The sequence below is a fragment of the Colletes latitarsis genome, chromosome 5 (genome assembly GCF_051014445.1).
Source record: "Colletes latitarsis isolate SP2378_abdomen chromosome 5, iyColLati1, whole genome shotgun sequence".
In the NCBI taxonomy this organism is placed as follows: Eukaryota; Metazoa; Arthropoda; class Insecta; order Hymenoptera; family Colletidae; genus Colletes; species Colletes latitarsis.
In genome coordinates this window covers 25,940,988-25,964,566 of record NC_135138.1, presented here as the reverse complement: position 1 = coordinate 25,964,566, position 23,579 = coordinate 25,940,988, and the positions used below count along the sequence as shown (strand labels likewise).

Genomic DNA, 23,579 nt, shown 5'->3' with positions numbered 1-23,579 from the left:
GGCAAAATAAAAAAATTTCTAATCGTTCTAAAAAAATTATTTTTAGTTGCAGGGGTCAATTATAATCATTTTTGGTCAATAGACATACTCTCGAAATCCTAACCATTTTCGAGAAAAAAATTCCTTACCGAAAATATAATTTCAAACCAGAAATCACAGCCCGAATTTTTATGCGAATCTTTAAAATATCATAACTTCTGAACGGATTGGAGGATTTTAATGTTTAAAAAAGCAAACGACGCGTATTTTGGCGAAGAATATGTAGCAATCGTAAAAATATTCGAAAAGTTGATCCTTGACCCCGCAAAATGAGAAAAACCCCATAAAAATGGTCAAATTTTTAAACAGCCATAATTCCTACAATAGTGAATATATTTCAATGAAACTTTTTTCTGAAGTAGAGCTCATGGGTACCCACAAAAAAGTATTAGACAACTTTTCTGTAGAGCGTCAAACAAAATTATTAAAAATCAAAAACGAATTTTTAAAGAAAATCGACAGGGGGTAGGTGCCTAAATTTTTTGACGAAAATGAAAAGTTTCAAATCATTCTGGAAAAATTATTTTCGGTTGTGGGGGTCAATTACAACCACTTTTGGTCAATAGATACACCCCCGAAATCCTACTCAATTTCGAGAAAAAAATTAATTATTGAAAATATAATGTCTGATCGGGAATATTCTACTTCGAAAAATAAAAATGTCAAATCGTTCTGAAAAAATTATTTTTTATTGCGGGGTTCAATTGCAATCATTTTTGGTTATTATACATACCCCCGACATCCTACCCACTTTCGAGAAAAAAATTCTTTACCGAAAATATACTGTGTGGCCGGAAATGTTTTTATTACTTTTTAACGAAGCCTCAATCAACAAATTAGTATCCTTAATTTTCGTCTTATTTTGGTTTCTAGAATCTCCCATTAAAATTTTTCCCAGGGGTGGTCGAACACCCTGTATAAGTAAATATGCGTCAGAAATTTCGTAAACTGAAGCGACTGAATTTTGATCTCTGTACTAAACTATCTATCCGTATCAGTTACGCTCGTCTTTTATCGTTTTAACATAAATGTTGTCGCGAACTAGCAACAGGAATTTTAGATTGAATTTTGGGGTTGCAATTTCAAAGCTTGACCATCAAGAACGGGATTATTCGAGCCATCACCCGCCAATTTGATATTGGTTGATTAATTCAATTACCGGTAGAGGATCCGTTGTGATAAACGTGCGATTGAAGTTAGATTGTCTCGAATGTTCCACGTTGTATTGACAGTAAACGTATTGCAAAGTCAATATATACTACATGTAAACGTAACCTAATGACTTTGAATATACAATGAAAAATTCAACAACCGAGTAAAATAAAATGAGAAAAGATATAGCACGATATTGTTGTACGTCGAGTAAAAATATTTTACACGTTATGATTTATTTATTTTACTGCCGCCGTTCATGTCTATCTGTTGCAGTCACGAAAAGTCTTTTTTTAAGGGGAGCCTGTTAAAAAGTTTGGAAACCACTGGTTCGAGTAGAGATTACCAGCTGGGGTACGAACCCTCGAGCGACCTTGACGAGCCAATTTATTCCGCCTCGATGTTAACGAAATCTTCAAGCTCGCGCGCCGCCATTAAACCGACTGGCATTGAAAAGGGATGGAGAAGCTGCGTCGTTGCGGAATCGGAAAACGCGTAAACATGCTCGCGATCGCGCAGCGTGCACTGATTAACTCTAGAAGCGTTCCTTTGATGTCTGCGCGGTGTACTCGAGGAAATTAGAAACACTCGAGGAATTTACGCGAAAGCCAGCTTCGCAACGTGTACACACGCGAGTATCGCTCCTCGGCGCGCGCGCGAAAACGTTTCGGGACAACGAAGCCGATGCGCTGGTTCGAGCATGCAGCTTGCAAGGATCAAACACGAGACGGTTAATGACGTCGACGGGGAGAAACTTTCCCTGCGAGCTGTACACCGCGCGGGCGGAAATTCACGCGGATTGAAGGCCGTCGCAGGACGAGCCCGAAACGTTTCAGTATCCTTGAAACCCAGTATTACTGATTTTGAGTCTAACGCGACAATCTTCAAAGGATGACTTTCCAGGCTTGCACGCTAGAACGCAACATGGCCGAAACCTTGAAATATAAAATCATTAAATATGGATTTATACTTCAGCACAGATTCTGTCAACTAACTTCGTGTAGTACTGATTTGGTGAACTTCTTGGTGCTCTTTATCATTGTAAAAAGATGCTTAATAGTATTAGAATAAGCATGCATTTAATATCTAATGCTAGTATAATCCTAAATTATATGTATGTCTTATCTGGTTATCCGGAATGTCTGAGTTATTCTTTTATTTTCTGGTTTTGATCGAAAGGCATGTACAAGTTTGCTTTCTTCTATCTCTCTAGTTTAGTAATCTGGTTTCTAAGAATGTGAAAGAGAGATCGATGGAATTTGAATTCCATCTATCTCCTTTCGGGTGAGATCTGGTAATCGATATTACCCACGATAGAAAAGTTCTTCTTCGTGGGTAATGGCTGCGAATTTAGAATTGTTTCCTAAAACACAAGAAAAAATTGTATTCTGAAACTTCTTATGAAATTTAAGAATACATAGAACTTTGTCTGTATTAAGTACACTAAAAACTGTGTATATTTCCATACTAGCGGACACTCCTTGTTAAACGTACCAGTTTCTAGTTATCTACGAATGGAAAAAAGATTCCGTATTCCGAAATTCTATGTCGTGGAAAATGTTCTTGATAGAATCTACGTGCTCCGCATTGACTTTGGTTGGAAAGGTCGTACATGAAACGCGTGTTGGCCATTTCTGTAGAACCGTGCATACGTGACCATTTTCCTGCTTCCAGAACCACACTAAACTCTCGAGCTACAAATTTATATTATTAACAAATTCTACGATCCATGATACTGTTTCTAAATATCAATTAACATGTTCGCTTCGTCACAAATATCGTGGATTTACTTATACTATAGGGTTATTCAAATTGAGTGTCATATCTTTCAAGAGATGAGACTGCTAAACGGTTTGATTGTTCTTTATTATATTTCACACGTCATGGCACACTACACTGTGCAACAACGTGTGCAAATTGTTGAAAATTATTATAAATATTCAAGTTCTGTTCGAGCTTGATTTTCGACGTCTGATTTCTCGAGGAGAAGATATCAACTGGCCCCCAAGATCATGCGATCTAACTCAGTTAGACTTTTTCCTATGCGGATTCTTAGAAAGTAAAGTTTATGTCAATAAACCACAAACGACTGACGAGCTAAAAAACAATATTATAGCCGCTATTAATGAAATATAACCCCAATTATGTAATAGTGTAATAGAAAGTTGCGTAAAACGAGTCGGGCTCGTGAAAAAAGAAACGAGGCGATCATTTGAATGACATTGTGTTCCACAATTAATGTTATGAAGTGACTTTATATTAAAATAAAGGCACTCGTTGCCTGTAACCGAATAACTGTTTACAATTTGCAGGCCTGTTACTGCGAAATATACCTGTTTACAACACGTATCCGCAAATCACAACGAACATGTCAACACTTTACCGACCACTAACTGTTGAACGTTCTGATATACAGGGTGTTCGGCCACCTCTGGGAAAAATTTTAATGAGGGATTCTAGAGGCCAAAATAAGACGAAAATCAAGAATACCAATTTGTTGATGGAGGCATCGTTAAAAAGTTAATAACAATTAAATTCAAAAATTTCAAATCGTTCTGGAAAAATTATTTTCGGTTGTGGGGGTCAATTACAAGCATTTTTGGTCAACTGACATAACCCCGAAATCCTACTCAGTTTCGAGAAAAAAATTCCCTACCGAAAATATAATTTCTGGCCAGAAATGCCTGCCCGAATTTTCATGCGAATCTTTAAAACGTCATAACTTCTGAACGGATTGGACAATTTTAATGTTTAAAAAAGCAAACTACGCGTATTTTGGTGGAGAATATGTACAAATCGCAAAAATATTCGAAAAGTTGGTCCTTGACCCCGCAAAATGAGAAAAACCCCATTAAAATGGTCCAATTTTCAAACAGCCATAACTCTTACAATTGTGAATATATTTCAATGAAACTTTTTTCTGAAGTAGAGCTCATGGGTACCTACAAAAAAGTATTAGACAACTTTTCTGTAGGACGTCAAACAAAATGATTAAAAATGAAAACGGAATTTTTAAGAAAAATCGACAGGGGGTAGGTGCCTAAATTTTTTGACGAAAATGAAAAGTTTCAAATCATTCTGGAAAAATTATTTTTGGTTGCAGGGGTCAATTACAAGCATTTTTGGTCAACAGGCATACCCCCGAAATCCTACTCAGTTTCGAGAAAAAAATTCAGTACGGGCGGAACTTTAAACGTTAATAACTTCTTAATGAAGCCTCCATCAACAAATCGGTATTTTTGATTTTCGTCTTATTTTGCCCTCTAGAATCCCCCATTAAATTTTTTCCCAGGGGTGGCCGAGCACCCTGTATGTGCGTCTTCTTGTACCTATAGGAATGTTAAATCAAACTAAAGTACTTACTATATTGTTCACTTTCTGTTATTATAGGCTAATTAAATCTAGTAACAGTTTTTTATTTTCATGACAACCGATTAATAGGTTACCAGTAAAATGGTAAAACGAGGAGTGATATTTAACAATTTATTTACCGCACAAAGGTTCGATGAAACTTTTACTTTCCACATATATTCTATAACATTGCAAGATACAAATGTTTCTTTTTTCATTACGTTTTATTGGCTTTGGATGAAATAATAAATATTATTCTTTATGTCGACGGCGTTGATCGGCGTGCAGTCGGTCATTTTTTTCCTTTGTTCGAGAACAAAAAATCAAACGACATTTTGTACATAATAGTACTACACGTCGCATGAACTAACATTCTTTATAATAATAATAATTTAAACTATGTTTATTGCATAATTAAATTAGAAATTTATTACAAGAATCATTTTTTTGTGTTCAGAGCCGTGTATTTTCGACAATTTTGTATTTTTTAAGAAGGATTTTAGTTCATACGACGCGTAGTACTATGATAAACAAAACGTCACTAGATTTTGTATTCTAGATCAAAGAAAAAAAATACTAGACTGCACATAAGGAATAACGTTTATTGTTTCATCCAAAGTCGATAAAACGTAACGAAAAAAAAAAAAAAATATTTATATCTTGAAATGTTAAAGAATATACGTGGAAAGCGACAAAAAGATTCATCAAACCCTTATGCTGTAAAAAAATTGTCAAATATCACTTCTCGTTTCACTATTTTACATGAATCTCCTCCCTTAATACCGATCGATAAAGTATTAATCTGAACCAAGTACACAATTACAGTGGATCAACGCGGACAGAGACGAACAAAGAGAGCTGTAAGGCTAGCAGAGGGCCATTTTTATTTCTAGCCTTCCTTGCCACCGAATGCTAAACACTTCCATTAGATTACGTTTCTTTGATTTTGTCACTATCCTCGTTTCTACCACTATAATTGCACCCTTACCGCACAAGGAAAGCAAAGGGCTGCGAGAGTGGCGAGCAACGAGCGTCGAGTTCACCGCGATACAACCGTGACGTAAGAAAGCATGTACTTACACACTACCGTAAGATTTTTCGAGACACAGTCCGTGGTGAAAGTCGGCGAGTCCGCCGTAACTTCGCAACTGAATGTACCCGAGAGGCCAAAGTCGACGTCGCGCAGCGTCACCTGACTATTGTTCGAGTTGGCAATCTGAAACAGAGGATGACGAGGGACGTTGTAAAGTGAATGCAAATGGATATCAGGCAGGGAGGACACGCATTATCGCCCACGAGCCCGGGTAGACGCCTCGAGTACTGACTCGTCGATTAACGATAACTCGATTTACCTGGCGCGGTTATAATTCGAATTAAATTCCGCACGGTTGCGGCCGCCCGGCGAATATATCCATCTCGCCGCTGTTTGCGCGGAATTAAGCGCCCACGCACGGTTCATTGCTTTCTTTTTTCCTTTCTCGTTGAAAATGGCCGGGCAGAAGGATCGTGGACGAACGTAATTGCGAGAGTTTGTTGATACCGCGTTACGGGGTACGCGTTGGTGCGTTTCATGATGTTGTAAAGCAGTCCTGTCTATAAATTTGGGGGAAAAGGATAGGACGAGTTTGTTTAATAGCTTGCATTTGACGAATTTAAGGGGGCAGTCTCATCTGTACGTTGCAAAATTTAACCATTTTTATTAATATTTTTAAATTAAATGCTGCATCTAACGCTATAATTTATTTACATAATTTACTTAACTATCCTTTGAGAATACAGAGTAAATTTTTGACTTTTCATGTTTTTATTACGCTCAAAGTAATCACGTGTTTAAACACTAGCGTAATTAAATCTCCCAAGGTTGACTAAATCAAAAAAATCAAAAAGATTTTTATTCAGTAGATTTCCTGTTATCGCCCGTAGCAAAATTAATTTATGTTGAAAATTGGCAAAATAGCGAAAGCTTAAATTAAAAATTGCAAAATTTTGTCATTTTTTCCTGCAACTTTTTAATAAAAGCATATGATATACTTATTATAAATGAGATTATACAATATTATGAGATTGACACAATACTTGACATTTATCTCTCAAAATTTAACAGTTCTTAACTAGTTTAACAATTCTTAAATATACATATATACTTTCAAAAAATGAAATGAAAAAGAATTAATTTTGTTGAGGTCTCACATAAGACTGTCCCCTTAAGCAAACAAAAATATGTAAAATTAATTTGTAATTAACTTGTAAAATTAAGGGGATAATATGTCTAATAAATGTTTTTTATTTTACAATGCATAAGTATATCTATGCATATAAAACGAGAGCCTTCTTTGTATAAACTAAAACTGAATATCCACTTAAACTAAAAATCGATGAGTATCTACTACAATAAAAATATAAAAATCGAAAGGATTGACTTCAAATGGCTCGAGTATGTTTTGTTGCAGCGCATCGAAAACATGAATATCAAAATATGCATATCAATTCAAGAAATCTCCCATATCATCGCTGAACATGCAGGTCGTGCGATATTACATATCTGCATATGCACAAACCTCGAATTTTGAACAATTTTTTTTCTACAGTGTATTGACAGACAGATCCATGTAATTCGAAAGTAAAATCATTCTGTAATATGTAAAATCAAAAATGTTTGATTCAACTGTGTTTCGATCGTGGAAAAAGTTTGTATTATTTATTATGATTGTACAGCATCTTCCATCAAAATGACAATTTATATTATCATTTTAATCTGATTATAGCGTCTCTCTTTTCAATGTGTCGCTGAATATCAACATAATGAACATATATCCATCGATTATTAATATGCCAATTATTATTAACGATTGTGCTCCGAAATGATAGTCGATATTGAATAATCGGAACCCGTCGTACAATAGCGTATTATTTAAAGTGAATCATAAACTGAATGAGAATCGAATTTACGCGTTGCAATTTGCTCATCGAATTGTCTATTTTCATAACGCCACTTTAAATTTCGCGAAATTATTTCGTCGTGCTTGTCTTAACATTTCTACGATTTACGTAACCATGGTAGAATGTTCCAACCCCTCTGGGTATCTTCTATATCCCGACCTTTCCCTGTGTCATCTAAATTCTACGTTACCTGAAATCTGCATCAACCTAACTGTACACCGAATCTTTATTCATGCTTCAAAATACAATATCCCTAAAGCTTGCTTTGTCATCTTCCTCTCGTGTCCACTCTAAAAATTCATGAAAGATCACTCTTACAGAATATGCATTTACACTCTCAAACATTATCGATTCGTTCCTACGCAATCATAACGTGTTTGAAATAGTAAAAATGCCTAAACCTTGCTTTGTCATCTTTCTCTCGTGTCTACTCTAAAAATTCACGAAATATCACTCTTACAGAATATGCACTTACACTCTCAAACATTATCGATTCGTTTCTACGCGATTATAACGTGTTCGAAATCGTAAAAATCCTAGAAAAAGTGCAAGAACACCAACCCTTGACGTTACGATAAATGGAAACGTTTATCTGCGTGTTTTTTTACGCGCTCGCAGATTTCCTGGCGGTTCAACTTATCATTGAAGCAACGCGCGCCGATCTCGTAACTTTCATTTCTCTTATCGCGAACGCGAAGCCCCAAATTGCAAAATACTACAAATCTTTTAAATTTATTTTTTTTTTGATAAGGAATCTATCTGAAGATCTCGACTCTGTTTCTCGATTTAATTTAAAAACGTGACGTTCCGTGTACAACATTTTGCCAGAGTACGTCTAATTGTAGCGAACTGTCGCGTGTATATCCGTGGCTAGATAAAAACCGACGCCGTTTTAGTTTCTCTCGTTAAATATCCGGGTCGCAGCTGCGCGCGTCGAGAAAGAATGATCGCGTATGTTTTTCTCCTGCGCTGCTGCACCACGGGCAAAATGTTAATATCGACGCAGGCCAACGCGCGACAAAGGACGCTTTTTTGCTAAATGTTTCTTTCTGTCGGCCACCGTCGAGGACACCACTCGAGAAAATCGTCATCTTATCAGGAATTACCCGGCACTCGAGTAAATTGGCTCGATGAAGCGAGCGCGAAAGCACGGACGCAACCGAGACCAAGATAGCGTCGTAGTTCATGCATCCCCCGAGGCGGGGGAGGGGATCGCTTCATTGGAACAGGTAAAAGCAAAATATGCATAATTAGCGGGATTTAAATAACGAAGCAAGAAGATACTGCGGCAACGGCGGGGGTGGAGACGACAACGGGGAGGAAGAGACGGAAGACTGCCTTCAGCTGCTTCTAAACCAACGCCAAAACTAGCGAGACTTTTTTCTCTCGTTGATTTATGTGATGCAGAATGCACACGATGCAACGTGACCGAGGATACAGCATAGAGCGCGGAAGAACCGTTTAACAAAGAATTTTTAGCCGGTTCTTCACTGATTTTAAAGAGGGAAATACGTTCACATCTTTCAAAACATCGAATTTTCGGGTTTGGTTGAAAAAGTTAGCTTTAATAATATAGTACAGACGAGTTTAAAGCGAAATTCGAAGTTTTATGAAAGTTATAGCCAGCATGGCGATGAATTAATAGTTGTAAAAAGTGAATGTGTCAGCCATGTCAGAAAGAGAATGGATTCGAAATATTAAAAAAGAAAAAAACTGAGAGGTAAAGGCAAATTAACGAATGCCATTATAAACAAACTAACTACGTATTACGGCTTAGCAATTCGGAGGAATATTAATAGCGTTGAAAACATGAAGTTATGGCGACGTTTAATCATATCTTTTCAATAAACGAAAATCCAAAACATGAAAATTGTCCGTCTGGAGCCGATAGCTGGTGCAAGTAGCAAAAGGCTGTTGCTCAAGGAGAAGATCCTAAACTTTTAAATCTTCCTGCACTACTCCACCAAGATTTAAAACATCTTCTTCCCATTTACGAAGATTTATCTAGAGAAGATTTACTTCAAAGATGCTTGGGCGGCCATACACAGAATGTAAACGAAAGTTTTAACTCGACCATTTGGCATATGGCTCGTAAGAACCTGCATTTGGACTTAAAAATAATTGAAATAGCTTCCTATAGAGCTGTTTGAGTATTTTATGAAGGCTACAGCTCCATTTTAAGAATGATGAACGAGTTGAATATCATTATTGGTACACAGTGCAAGCTATTTGCTGAAAACACCGATGAGTCGCGGATATCTCGGCAGAACCGGTGCAGCTTATTTAATTACTTCAAAATAATCAATTTTTTGAGGAAGCTGAAGAACCATTGTATGAGCCTGAGATCGCAAATTAATCGATAAGTCACTGAAATCAATAGTTTTCCTGTGTAGAAACATTAAATGCGTTTTTCTTAAAACATTTGCATTTTTCAAATTTGCGTAAATTGACCGATCTGACTGAATTTTTTCATAAATTTACATTATAATATTGTTTTCTAGATATACCCAAAAGTCAGAAGCTAACGCTTTAATAAGGACCCTTTTTTTTTTACATAAAAGTAGCAAAAATTGTGTCAAAAATTGAAGTTTTTTTTATTTTTTTATGTTTATATTTTATTTTTATTGTATATCAATAGCGCAATTATATCATTAATCGAAAAATACCCTGCTTTTCTGTTTCAGATCCATAGAAAAAAGTAAAGAAATTACGCAAAATAATAAGTCACGCGAGAGTACGCCTACAAGACTGTACAATAAAGCTGTCATTTTTCTTCATTTTTTTAAATAAAAAATTTTGTTGAACACCCTGAAACAATAATGAAATGTTGCGAGAGTTTCAGAAATAATAGATTATTTTATTACATTAAAAAAAATTCCTGAAAAACGTCTCATTTTCGAGCGTCTAAAGGTATATCCCCCTAGACTAGTCTACAACTCTCAACGAATCTGTGCATTATTCGGTTTAAGTTTAAAATTTTGCAAAATTAAGAAATTGTTGCAAGTTAAAAAGCAGCTGAGATAGTAAATTTGTTGAATCTTTGGAGTATAGAAGGTTGCAGTGAAATTAGGATGAATAGAGCTGGAGATAGAACGTTCCTGAGTTTGATTTAAAACGTATAAATATAAATTGGCAAGAAGCGTATTTTTGTTCGCAAAGACTAAATTACGACTGTCAAATCCGTGCAGAAGATTCAGAATAACGTCCCTCGTTGAAGTAGCCTCAGTTTAAACTGCTTTGAGTTCTTTATAATGCGGCGGATGTCTGCAATGTCTTGTATTCACAAAGGAATCGTACAAAGGAAAAACATTCTTCCATTAGCCCTCTATTGAATAATGTGCCCGATCGAGAACAGAAGAAAAAATAATCCCTGTAAAGTTCACTGAGGAAAATGTACAGGATTTGCAGATGTTTTCTTATAACGATATCTAATAGCTCTGTGGATTCAGCTGCTTCTTCTTCGATTTATTTAAGCTTATGTATGATCAAGAATTTCTTTTTCGAAATATGGAATACAATTTAAACAGTAAAACAAATTCTCTATTCAATTGTAAGTTTAACATTCCATATAAATTGAACTCAAGACTTTAATTATTTCCATTATCATTGAATTGTTGAAATAGTTCAATGTTTTGCAAATAGATCATTAAATTTTTAGAATATGAGTTGACGATTGAATGTGATGTTCTGTAATATTACACGAAAATTTTACTTGTAAAATTGAAAATTATAAATATTATTATATGCATGGAGTATACGAAGAGGAATTTCGTTTTCATGAAATGTAATTGATGTTTGTCCTAATTGCATGAAAGTTCAATATAACGTTCTACTTTTCGTGTGTATCCGATTACCGATCAGAACAAAAGTAGAACGTCGATTATTGTAGGAAATTGAGGCTGAAAATTCCTGCAATTATCGAGATAGCTGTTCCAACGAGTAATAGCCCTGTACCTAGAATGCACACAGATGTATCCTAGTAATTATGATACATCCAGGAAGGGGTGATTCTACGCGACAAAATAAGTCGAAAATGTAGAATGTAATTTTACCATACTACACTTTATACTTAAGAAAATCAACGACAGAAGAGCAGTAGAACAGCAATAGTATAGCAGAAGTAGAAATACCAGATAATAGTTGGACGCGTCAGATAAACTCTGTTCGGTTCGATAAATTTTCAACTTCGTTTTCGTCTTATCCTTTCAAGTAAATCACCCTCTCGTACCATGTAAATAAACGTCTAACTTTTACCGTTATAAATCGTACAAGCAACGAAAACCAATTTGACAGTACAGGCAGGGTTCTCCAGATAACTTTAAAACTACTTTTACATAGAATTTCGACGTAAAAAAAATACCTTCAGCCAGCTTTTTATTTTGATCTACTGTGGGATGACTTGTCGTTCCAAAAACCAGACCCGAGTACCGAAGAATAATAGAACAGCAGTAGTACAGCGCAAGTAGAAATACCACATAGTAGTCAGACGCGTCAGATAAACTCTGTTCGGTTCGATAAATTTTCAACTTCGTTTTCGTCTTATCCTTTTAAGTAAATCACCCTCTCGTACCATGTAAATAAACGTCTAACTTTTACCGTTATAAATCGTACAAGCAACGAAAACCAATTTGATAGTATAGACAGGACTCTCCAGATAGCTTTACACTACTTTTACATGGGATTTCGACGTAAAAAAAATACCTTCAGCCAGCTTTTAACGATGCTGATCCACCGTGCGATGACTTGTCGTTCAAAAAACCAGCTGGACTCCAATACCGAACAAAGTCCAACGACAATGGTGTAAACAATGCTTTTCGTTCACGGTTTTTACGCTTTGCCGGAGTGACCATTGCGTGCCTCTGTCGCCTGTTAGGAGGCAACAGAGGACGGTCGCGTGTGCAACGAAACGATAAACGTAAAAGCCGTGTGTATGGTGTTTCCAGATCATTCATTCGACCTCGGGGACAACAGACCGACCGAACTTGTTTTTACTTGCGTAAACGCGCGCTGTCGGAGGCGGTTGCATCGATCTCCGTCAAACCACCATGCTACGGAACTGCGTGCAACCGTGCCGCGTAACTGCATACGGAAATGTTCGAACGATGATAAAAGCGTACTGTTTTACGGTGATTACAGCGGTGAAGGGCACTGTTAACGAACAACGACCAGACCAGGCGCGATAAAAGTACGTATCTGGTCCAGGAGAGGAACAGGAAGAGGACATGACATCCACTACTGCTTCCTGTTCTGATTGTCTTCCCGTGTTTTAACGCATCCAAACCCGGTCGTGTTGCTCTACAAGGTACACGAGATACACTCTCAGTTTTACATCAGCCCATATAATCCTCTCGCGGATATATTACTTCCAAACAGTACCGGGTAATTCCAGCTGACTAAGCTGACAAACTTTTATGCATCACGAGACATTTGAGGGAGGATGACATTTATAGAATACATCTTTTTCTCTCCTTTTATTCTGGTCAATTTATACTTTGTTATTATATTGCTGTTTAGAAATGCAGAATTAGTTTGTAAGAGTGAGAAATACGTTAAAGACCATTTTCCAATTTTGAGGAATTATTGTATCTGTGTTCTCTATTGTATAATTTCTACAATTTCTTGCTGTAATATTATTTCTTTCGATAAATCATCAATATCTTCTTCCGCGGATTTATTAAATCAGTGATAAATTCCTTGGAAATAGTTTTCTTTTAAATCCTTGTATCGTGGTCAGTGCAATTAATAAGTGAATTCGTTACTGTGTAGGAAAGTAGCATTCCCCATTGAGTGTGTTATTTAGTACATAATTTTTTCATTCATGAAAATTTTGTTTCGTTTATATGGCGGGTTGAGAGCCATAGTGATGTAAGTTATATTTTAACTATTCTACGTAAAATAATGTTTTTCAATCGTTGATTAAAAAGATTCCAGATAAATATTAACGTTACAAAAGCACATCTACAAATTCGGAAACGTATTATAAAATGTCTGTATATAAAAATTGAAAAATATTTAAATTCTGGAGTGAAATAACCATTGAAATGGGCTTATTCCGCTATTTCGCAAAAAATAATATTCTGCAATCGTTAATTAAAAAGATTCCATACAAATATTAACGTTGCAAAAGCACATCTATAAGTTCAGAAAAATGTTAAAAAATATCTTTGTATGAAAATAATTGAAGGATGTTTAAATTCTGGAACGAAATTTCAAAAACATATCAGTTAGTGAAAATTTAATAATAAATATATTTTTAAGGAATAATAATTTTTAACGCACAATATAATATGTATAATATAACTTTTTACTACATTTTTATATAGAAGTATTAATAATAGAGCGTGAGGTGGACTTACACCATTATGGTGCTAAATGCTTTGCTAACTTTGAAGGCTAAGTATAAACTTGCAAGTAAATCAATTTTAATGATAAATAAAAGACAACTTGAAGGTTTCAAATTCAGTGTTAACTCAAATTTGAAGAATTTGGACTTACACCACTCTCAACCCGTTATACAACGATTCTCTCCGACTAAAAATAAATGAAACTGACACGTCAGAATCTATCGCGTTCAAAAGCTAGTTCAGGAACGAATGCTGTTCGCGAATAAAGTTTGCCCAACTCCGTAACGTCGAGAATCGCTGGAGAATGGAACGATGAGACTTACGTCAACGTAGATCCCGGAAATGTTGAAGATCTTGATGTTCGGCTGGTCCTGGGGTGTAAAACGGTAGAACTCGTGCTTGCCACGGTACCACTTGACAGAGTAAAGAACAGCGCCCTGGAGATCGTAATGGCAGCGTAGCATCGCCTTCTGACCACGTTGCACTGCCTCCGGAACTATTTCCAGGCTGACATCCCGCAGGCAGCTCGCACCTTTGTGGGAAATGAGAACAGGAACGGAGCATTAAGTCTAGTGTGCATCATTAGTCCGCTTTTACTCCTCGCGCCGGAGGTTGCACAGCACGCGTCAGCGAGAAATTGCAATTCCACCGAATGACAATTCCTCTCGCTTCCGCCACCTAACCCACTCTATTCTCCCTCTTCCGTAACCGTACACGTGCACACAAACGCAACGCCACCACAAACATACAATTTTTCTTCCCGCCTCCCGCCGCCATCTATCTTTCCTTTTGCCCTAACCTCGATCAACGCGCTCCACCCTCCCATCATCCTCGTCCACCGACTTCCACGACCCAACGTACGGCTCCCCCCCTTCTTTTTCTCTTTTTGTCCCTTTTTGCTGACGTTCCGTTCACTCGGATTATCGACGATTCGAACTATTAAAGCCCGGAGGAATTGAACTGTATACGCCATTCATATTAAAACAGAGTCGAGCTTTGCTGCTTGCTCCTTGATGTCGCTGCAGGATGAGACCTCTTATTACATGGTAGCTTCCGGCAACACGGAAGTAGGTGGATGTCACCGAGCCGCGAATGGGGACGAAACTCCGTGGGGTGATTTCCTCCCCCGAGAAACGCGAAAAACACCGGTGTGATGTTTCAGCAGACGTATTATTTCTCCGCGACTCGCGGCCTGTAGCTTTTCAGTCGGAAAAGGGGATGTCACGACGTCGACGACGATTGGAAATTGCAGATGAAGTCTACCAGCCATAACGTTTCTTCTAAATAGAACTTAAAACATACAGTGGACTATCGACTTTAATTATTCTTTCGTGCTTGGCGATACAAAACTGGTATTAACCCCTTGGCGTAGGATTTAATTTCAAATATCTTTTCAAAGGTATACTATTTAATTTTGCTTAAATGTATTCGTGCTAGGAATGGCCACGAGAAAAAAACAGATTTGTTTTACGAATACCTCGTCAATGTAAAAATGTGTTGATTTTAATATACAGGATGTTCGGCCACCCCTGGGAAAAATTTGAATGGGAAATTCTAGAGGCCAAAATAAGACGAAAATCAAGAATATCAATTTCTTGACTGAGGCTTCATTAAAAAGTTATTAAAAAATTTCAAATCATTCTGAAATAACTATTTTTAGTTGCGGGGCTCAATTGCAATCATTTTTGGTGAATACACATACCCCTGAAATCCTATCCACTTTCGAGAAAAAAATTCGTGTAGGTACTGAAATTTTTAGACGAAATTAAAAAATTTCAAATCATACTAAAAAAATTGTATTTACTTACAGAGGTCAATTACAAGCATTTTTAGTGAATAGACATACCCCGAAATCCTACGCACTTTCCAGAAAAAATTCATTACCGAAAATATAGTTTCTGACCATACATAACATACCATACGTATGTTTAAAAAATCTTAATTTCTGGACGGAGTGAAGGATTTTAATGATTCAAAATTCAAACAATGCGTATTAATGGAGCTCTAAAGTCCCAGAAAAATGGGTCGAAAAAATACATTGCATATAAGGTCTACTCTTACTTTAACGTTAATAACTTTTTAACGAAGCCTCAATTAACAAATTAGTATTCTTGATTTTCGTCTTATTTTGGTCTCTAGAATCTCCCATTAAAATTTTTCCCAGGGTTGGCCGATGACGAGTGACTAACCCCATGATTGTAAAACTTGATATTAAGAAATTGTAACGAGTCTGACTCGTCATTATACGGCAAGGGGTTAATCGTTCTCCAGAATTTTGGTGCAACAGTTTATTTAGTGAGAAATTTCAAATTTTTGTCAGTCTTTTTATAAAATCAAGAGGTATTTTCAAAGTTACGAAAATATAAAAAACAGGAATATTTCAGTTTTTAATTTTGAACGTGTGGCTGTAGTACAGCTGGGTATGCGAGGGATTAAAAACCAATATAAATTCCAAAGGGATAATTAACGTGAATTAAAAAAGTTGCGTATAGGAAACAACGAAAGTTGTGAAAATTAATTTTCTATTTTAATTGCACGAAGAAGAGAGCTGTATCGCGAAAACAGAAATATAGTAGAATGAAAAAATTCTAGAGAATGATCACGCAAACTTTCAATGGGAGGGTTGAGCAAAATTGAAGTATCCGAAAAAATTTGCAATAAAAAATTCTGTATTATACTCCTCATTTACTAGACGACCGAAATAGAAAACGGGGTTTTCGCGATGAATATTTTAATTATGTCAGTATTAAAAGCAGGAGGCTGTATCTTTTCCTTTGTGAGAAAACCATTATAATCACTGTTTCCTAATTTCCCTCAGCTACTTTAATATGCAATTACACCAATGCAACTTACGTTGTCTGTTAATATTTTTCTTTTCTTCTTTTACTAAAAACCGCCTAGGAATAAATTTTCAAAAAATTTCTTGAAACTAACAATTTTCAGATTTGAAAGCACCCGTCGTTAAAAGGAAGTGTAAAGGCTCCGTAGAATAAAGTCTAAATAGCTTTCAGAGCAGCTGCGTTAATTTGCATTTGCATTCGACGCGGTAAATAGTAAATCCAATACCAAGAACGTATCGCAAACTTAAACTTGACATCTTGTACTTTCATCGGTTTTCGCGCAGGAGTGACTAGCGACGTTTGCCACGGCGAGAGGAAAAAATAAGAGAAAATTCTGCGCTCACAAAGGCCAAGATCTGCGAAGTTGGAAGAGCTTTCTACCCCCCTCCCCCTTTCATTTCGAATTGAAAGGAATTCTGGAAAACGTAAGCAGGTATATGGCGTACGCTAGAAGTTTCAGGGGACTGCTTTTGAGGATTGCAATGTTCTCAATCTCCGTTCCTGTTCCGCTAGTTTCTCGCTGCATTATTCGATCTACGTATATTTAACACAAGCGACCCGTTTCACTTTTAAGGGTGGCTCAAAGGACTGGCCCAATGGCGTCTCATAGTTAATTACTCTGAAAAATGCCACCTGAATTCTTAACATTGCATACTTTTAAAAACGATACGCGATCTAAGACAAAGATTAAACTTGCCAGTTTCCTGAATTCGAAAGAATAAAAATCCTGTTAGATTTATTTCTATACGAATGCAAGTCGAGGAGCAGATACACATTTTCGACCGAATTCTTTCGTCATCATTTGGCAAATTGGCTGTCGTTTTTGTATTCGTTGATTATAACTATCGAAAGCCTGGCTTTACCATGCGTTACGGAGTTGGGGGTTGTTTTCCTAACAGACGAAGACTCCTATCCACGGTTTGATTTTAATATTTCCAACGAACAGTGCACTACGAACGTGTTCTACGCAAATTAAGCTCTACTCGTGACCGCAGAAGGCTGCAATCAGAATTGCAAAGTCCTGTTGGCTCTTTTCCTGCGTGGCGGTTTTTCCATTTTACCTGTTCGCAAACAACTTTTGCTCACTCAGGCAATACTATCGAACGCCGTATATAAAATGGAATATCCATGAGGCAGCGTTAAACAAATTTTTTGTCTGACCGATAACTGAAGAACAACGGATAAAATTCATTCGTTCCTTATTCGAGAGAAACAAGTCGTTCGTTTTATTGGTAAATAAATTATTTTATAGGAAATACGCTGTGTTTGTTTATTCAATGTTACCTAACCTATCGAATATTCTAAAAGAATATTAACATTGTAAAATAGAGTGTCAAGAAATATAGATATTAACATTGTAAGATCGAGTCTCAAGAAATATTATTGTTATAAATAATTGAAGAACAACGGATAAAATTAATCCGTTTCTTATTCGAGAGAAACAAGTCGTTCGTTTTATTGGCAAATAAATTATTATACAAAAATAACACCGTGTTTGTTTATTCAATATTACCTAACCTGTCGAATATTCTAAAGGAATATTATCATTGTAAGATGGAGTCTCAAGAAATATTGTATAGCAAGCATTTTACTATCTATGAAACGATAATGATATTGCTCCCATTGGATATTGCAAAATGGTTCTTTACAAATTAACATAGCTCGAAGTATGGCGACCAATATCGCGATAACGGGACAATGAAAAAGAAAATACCTCGGTAACTTTAAATAATGACGAGAAAATGATACCTAATTACATTGAGGATTGTACGTAGTATCGAGTAACAGTTAGAACATAAACGATGAAGACAGTTTTACAAATAAAACTGCGTGCAATTATATCGAAAGTCATTAAATATTCCAAGTAATCTAAATGTTTCGTGGTTTCTATCTTTTGTGAAGGAAATAGTTTGCTATAGCTATTTAGTTAATTAAATACCCAATTATATTGAGGACTGCAAGGTAGTATTAAATATGAGTTTGTCACAAATTGTATTAGCAAAGATAATATTAATTGCATTCAATATTACTGTTTACTACGTAGTATTGAATATAGGTAGTATTAAATATGAGTTTGTCACAAATTGTATTAGCAAAGATAATATTAATTGCATTCAATAGTACTGTTTACTACGAAAGGTGAAGACAATTTTATAGACAAAATTGTTGATACAATTGTACGATATTTCAAATAATTTTAGTTTAATTAGTTTCCTCTATGTACATCATTCTCTAATTGTTGATCGACTTCCATTTAGATTAGATTTGAAACGACATAGAGCAGCATCACGTTCCTGTACAGTAATTCTGACCAAACGAAATAATTGTATATTATTTATTAAAGATACAATCAAATAAAATTGTGACGATATTACAAAGAGGGAATTGCAGTATATAATTATATGCAGTTTTAAATACAATAAAATCAGTTTTAGAAATTAACAAGTTTCCTTACTAATTAATATTTATTAAATTTGATATAATTTAAGAAACGTGATCGAACTCCTGCATCTTTAAGATTATCATTATTCAATAATCCGATACTACCAGCGCGCCAAATTTATGAGACTGGTCGAAGCAATAATCTGTACCGTTTCTATGCGATCCCAAGATTCGCTACGGAACAAGTCGATCAATTATAATATTCATTTTTCTCTTATACAAACATACGTCACTTCATAGTCGTATTGCAGCCTCGAGCGTAGCTTACGTAAATTAAATTACACGAGCAGCCACAAGCGATGATCAGAATTGCAAAATTTCCTTCGCAGAAACCGACAGAGAAGAATATTACTCGTTCTGCGATATATTATACAAGTCTGAAAGCACCTGATGCCGTAAATAAACGCGTGTATAGTATTCGAGTGGGAGCCACGCTTATGGGAATGTTTTATTACTCGGGAACACGAAACATATCCGTTTCTTTATATTACCTTGAAAACGCCTCATTTTTTTTAACAAAATTACTCAATTAACGAACACGTCCCACCACATCTTATACATTTTAATTTAATCTACAATTTTGTATACCGTCCACGGTTGAGACTCATATTAATTTCTAATTCTTCCATCTCAGGTTTTTTCTTCTCTTATACAGTGGTTTTTACACACTAATTAATTATACATTTTCTTAAACTCAAATTCTAGATCTTATTCGATGAGCATTGTTACAGTCAAAACATCATATTTATCAAACATCTAACTCAGTATACATTTCGTCTATTAAAATAAATTTCCTGTCCTGTAACTAATTGTAAGAAAAATTTTTGAAAATTATTGAAGTTGATACAAAAAGAGTTTTATTAGTTTTATTTAGTAAGTAATTTCCATTTGACCTCAACTTCTGTTTCTAGCTGATGAATTACACTAATCATGTTACTAAACAATTGCCATTACGTTTCTATGATGCGCGGAACTTGATTTCGTCATAGGCTTCAGAGAGTCACCAGTATCTAGCCACTGAGCAATTTGCAGTCGATTGTCGTACAAATTTCATTTATCATCACACACTGCTACACAATTTAGGCACTATTAATTAAAATCGCATTCAAACACGAAGCACATTTATGGTCCTCATTAGACTTGAAAAGAGTACATTTTTCATATGCTTTGACGTAACTAAATCCTTGGAAATCAAGTACATTATTTCTTTTCACATTTCTTTTGTGCATTGCATTAAAATTCATTTTTAAAATATAAGTACATTTTTTTATAGTAGTTTTAATGTATGGAAAAATAATAATAATGTAATTTTATTTTAATGACGGTCCACCAACAATATTTTTTAACCGTTTTAATTCCAATTTATGTCAAAACATGCCAAAGTATTGTTTCGATAGGCTCAGCTGACGATGCTTTTAGATTGTAATTGTAACAAAGTTTTCGTTAAAAGTTATTGGCATTCATGCTTGTCAAAGCAATCATCCCAGAGACTATAACATTTTGCAAAGATTAAATTTGTCCTCCTAATGTCGTTACCGCTGTTAGTTTGGTATTTTTTCCTAGATGAAACAGAAGAGAGAAAACCACCAACAATATTTTTTAACCGTTTTAATTCCAATTTATGTCAAAACATGCCAAAGTATTGTTTCGATAGGCTCAGCTGACGATGCTTTTAGATTGTAATTGTAACAAAGTTTTCGTTAAAAGTTATTGGCATTCATGCTCGTCAAAGCAATCATCCCAGAGACTATAACATTTTGCAAAGATTAAATTTGTCCTCCTAATGTCGTTACCGCTGTTAGTTTGGTATTTTTTCCTAGATGAAACAGAAGAGAGAAAAATTTGCCGATAATATGGAGAACAGAAGGACAACAAAGGTGCTATGATATTTTAAATAAATCCTTTACTACGTATATCTTTAAACAGTCGTCAAATTATTTTTATATCAAAACAAGAAAACGACTAATCCAAAAACGACTCGAAATGAAAAAATCGTTTGTTAAGTTTCTTGAAAGGATACTGAAAAATAAAGTGTTCCGGGAGACACAGAGATCCAGAGTCTTCTATTGGCTTCGCGAAAGGTCCTTCCCCCCTATTTCTATGTGGAAATAAACCGGAAGTACGAGTGGAGGACTCGATCGTTCCCAAGAGAACTCGATGCTATACGAGCGGCTTATTGTCGTTTCACGGGGCTGAACTTTCGACTTGGGGGGGGGGGGGGGGGGGCTGGCGCGACGAGAATCGCAGTGAATCAAGCAGAAATAACAAACAGATTTCGCATCGTGACCATACCACTGTGCACGGTTTGAAAAAGTACACTTTTTTGTACGTGTCGTGAACACTGGCCCGCGAGACAAGTTAACGAAGTCTCTAAGTTATTACGGGAAGTTTGGCGGTTTGATCGGAACGAGCAACAATGGCCGAAAAGGCCACCGTGATTTTTCGCGAAGGCAGGTGCTTACGTCACGAAACAGCCCGGCCACACAACTTTGCAATAAAAAAAGACATTCCAGATTTCTTCTAGAGAAACACCAAAATACAAGACATGGAAATAAAAGGTTACATTGTCTAGCTGCAACATAGATAAAATTTATTTTATTTAACGTATCCAAATCGAGTAATACGATTTCTTTAATTTTAAATATTTTCATTATTTTTCTGTTATAAGCATTTTTCATTATAGCGATTCAATTTTTCGAATCCGTAAAAATGAATAACGAAAACCTTTGATATTTAGTTCCTAGGTATTATTGAATATAACAGAAGGGCAATTTTGGTATAAATCAAAATTTAATGAAAAATTTTATACGAATGTATGTTGACCTCTGATTTGCTTTGTACATCGCGAGTGGTTTATCAAAAAATCATGAAATTCGAAGTAATAAATTATACGCATGGAACTTTGATGTTATTAAATTTTTTAAAAAAGGAAGGGAGCAAAATATTTTAGTTTTTGTATTTTTCGAAATGAATTTTACAAACGAAAAATATTGAATAAAAAATGAACTTTTGTTTCTCTTTCGCATTGGTTAGAAATATTTTTTAGCAAATCTCTACGGATCTAATAATGTACCTTTTATCCGTACCAATCGTAACGAACTCTTTTTCATCCCTCGTTCGTGCAGCAAAAGTTTGATAAAATCGCGTTATCCTCTGCAATAAATAACTCTATAATGTTAATTAGAGCGTCGTTTTTGTTCTGTTTCACTTGTCAGAGGCGATGCTTTGTACTCCGAATAATCAGGGACTCATTACGTTTTCGGCTTTCGTGCAATTGGAATATTTTCCAGAGTTTTTGGCATCCGAACATGCAGCCAGCCGTCATTACATTTTCATTTGCCATCGCATTCATTTTCCATTTCGTTCTGGCTCGGTTCTTCCTATCTTCTCTCCGGTATTCTTTTTCTCTCGTTAATACAATATCTCAGTCCACTTCGGTGCAAATGTAAATGAAATTTTTGAAGCCAATTAACCTCGTGCGTTATGAAATCGAATTTCAACTTAATTTCGCGTTAATGTTTATTTCCCTGCAATATTTTTGTTTCAAAACGAAAGACGCAGATGCATGCTAGTAGAGTTATCACAGTTAAATTAATCAGTGCTATCTATGGGAAGCGTCTGTACAGAATCAATTTCACAGATTATTCTTTAATACTTATACGTATACGTATGAATTAAAAATAGAAGTTTATATGAAATTCTTGATCTCGTTGAAAATTGTATAATAAATGCAATCTTTTAACAGTCGATTCGTTATAAAATTAATTAAACGCTGCTTTTGTTAAATATCCTGTCGTAAGCTGAAATTTTTATGCACCTTGATGAAAGAACCGATTTGTTTCAAAATTTTAATTTCAACGAAATAAAGTGGTTCCCTCCACGCGACATGTTTGACGAAAGAATTGTGTATACAAGGCCACTTTAACCGTTCCGATCGTTTAATTTTTATCCTTTCAAAGCATTAAATTAACAAACGAGCGCGCTTTCAAACATTCGCGAGCGCATAGTGGAATTAAACTCTCCTGTTGATTGTCTCGTCAGCTTTCAGCGGCTATGGTAAACGATTTGTCATTTATAAATGGTAGGAAAAAATATAAGTATACTTTTTCACAAAATGAACCTTCAAAATATTGTGCGTAATCGATTAATCGTTTTTTTTATTAACTGACGATTTTTATAATTAAAATTCCAACGTTTTATTAAATTGCTCGTAACGTATAATGTTATAAACCTTTTTTCAATAAAACAATCGCGTTTTAAGATAATCTTGTTCGCGGTAGAATTATTATTTATTCACCTAGTACTGGTTAAAAATTTGTTTATAACAGTTTTTATAGTCGTTCTTGAGATATTTATGCACGGTATTCAGTTTATTTTTTCGAGATGGAAGCAACGACGTAACATTCAGCCTCCGCATGAAATATCCGGCTGGCGGCTCGGCGAAAGCCACTTGAATGCAAAAAAAGGAACG

General features: G+C 35.6%; 1 protein-coding gene and 1 pseudogene across 1 annotated transcript in view; one reads left to right on the top strand and one right to left on the bottom strand.

Moving 5' to 3' along the window:
* The window catches only part of LOC143341834 (uncharacterized), a 199,673-nt gene that overhangs the window by 89,340 nt on the left and 86,754 nt on the right, over positions 1-23,579 (bottom strand). The window contains exons 2-3 of the mRNA XM_076765114.1: positions 14,150-14,358; positions 5,623-5,758 (exon numbers count right to left, since the gene is read on the bottom strand). Of these exons, the coding sequence (XP_076621229.1) occupies positions 5,623-5,758; positions 14,150-14,358 (345 nt within the window). The remainder of the gene's footprint in view (positions 1-5,622; positions 5,759-14,149; positions 14,359-23,579) is intronic.
* LOC143342006 (uncharacterized) lies at positions 8,426-9,838 on the top strand (annotated as a pseudogene).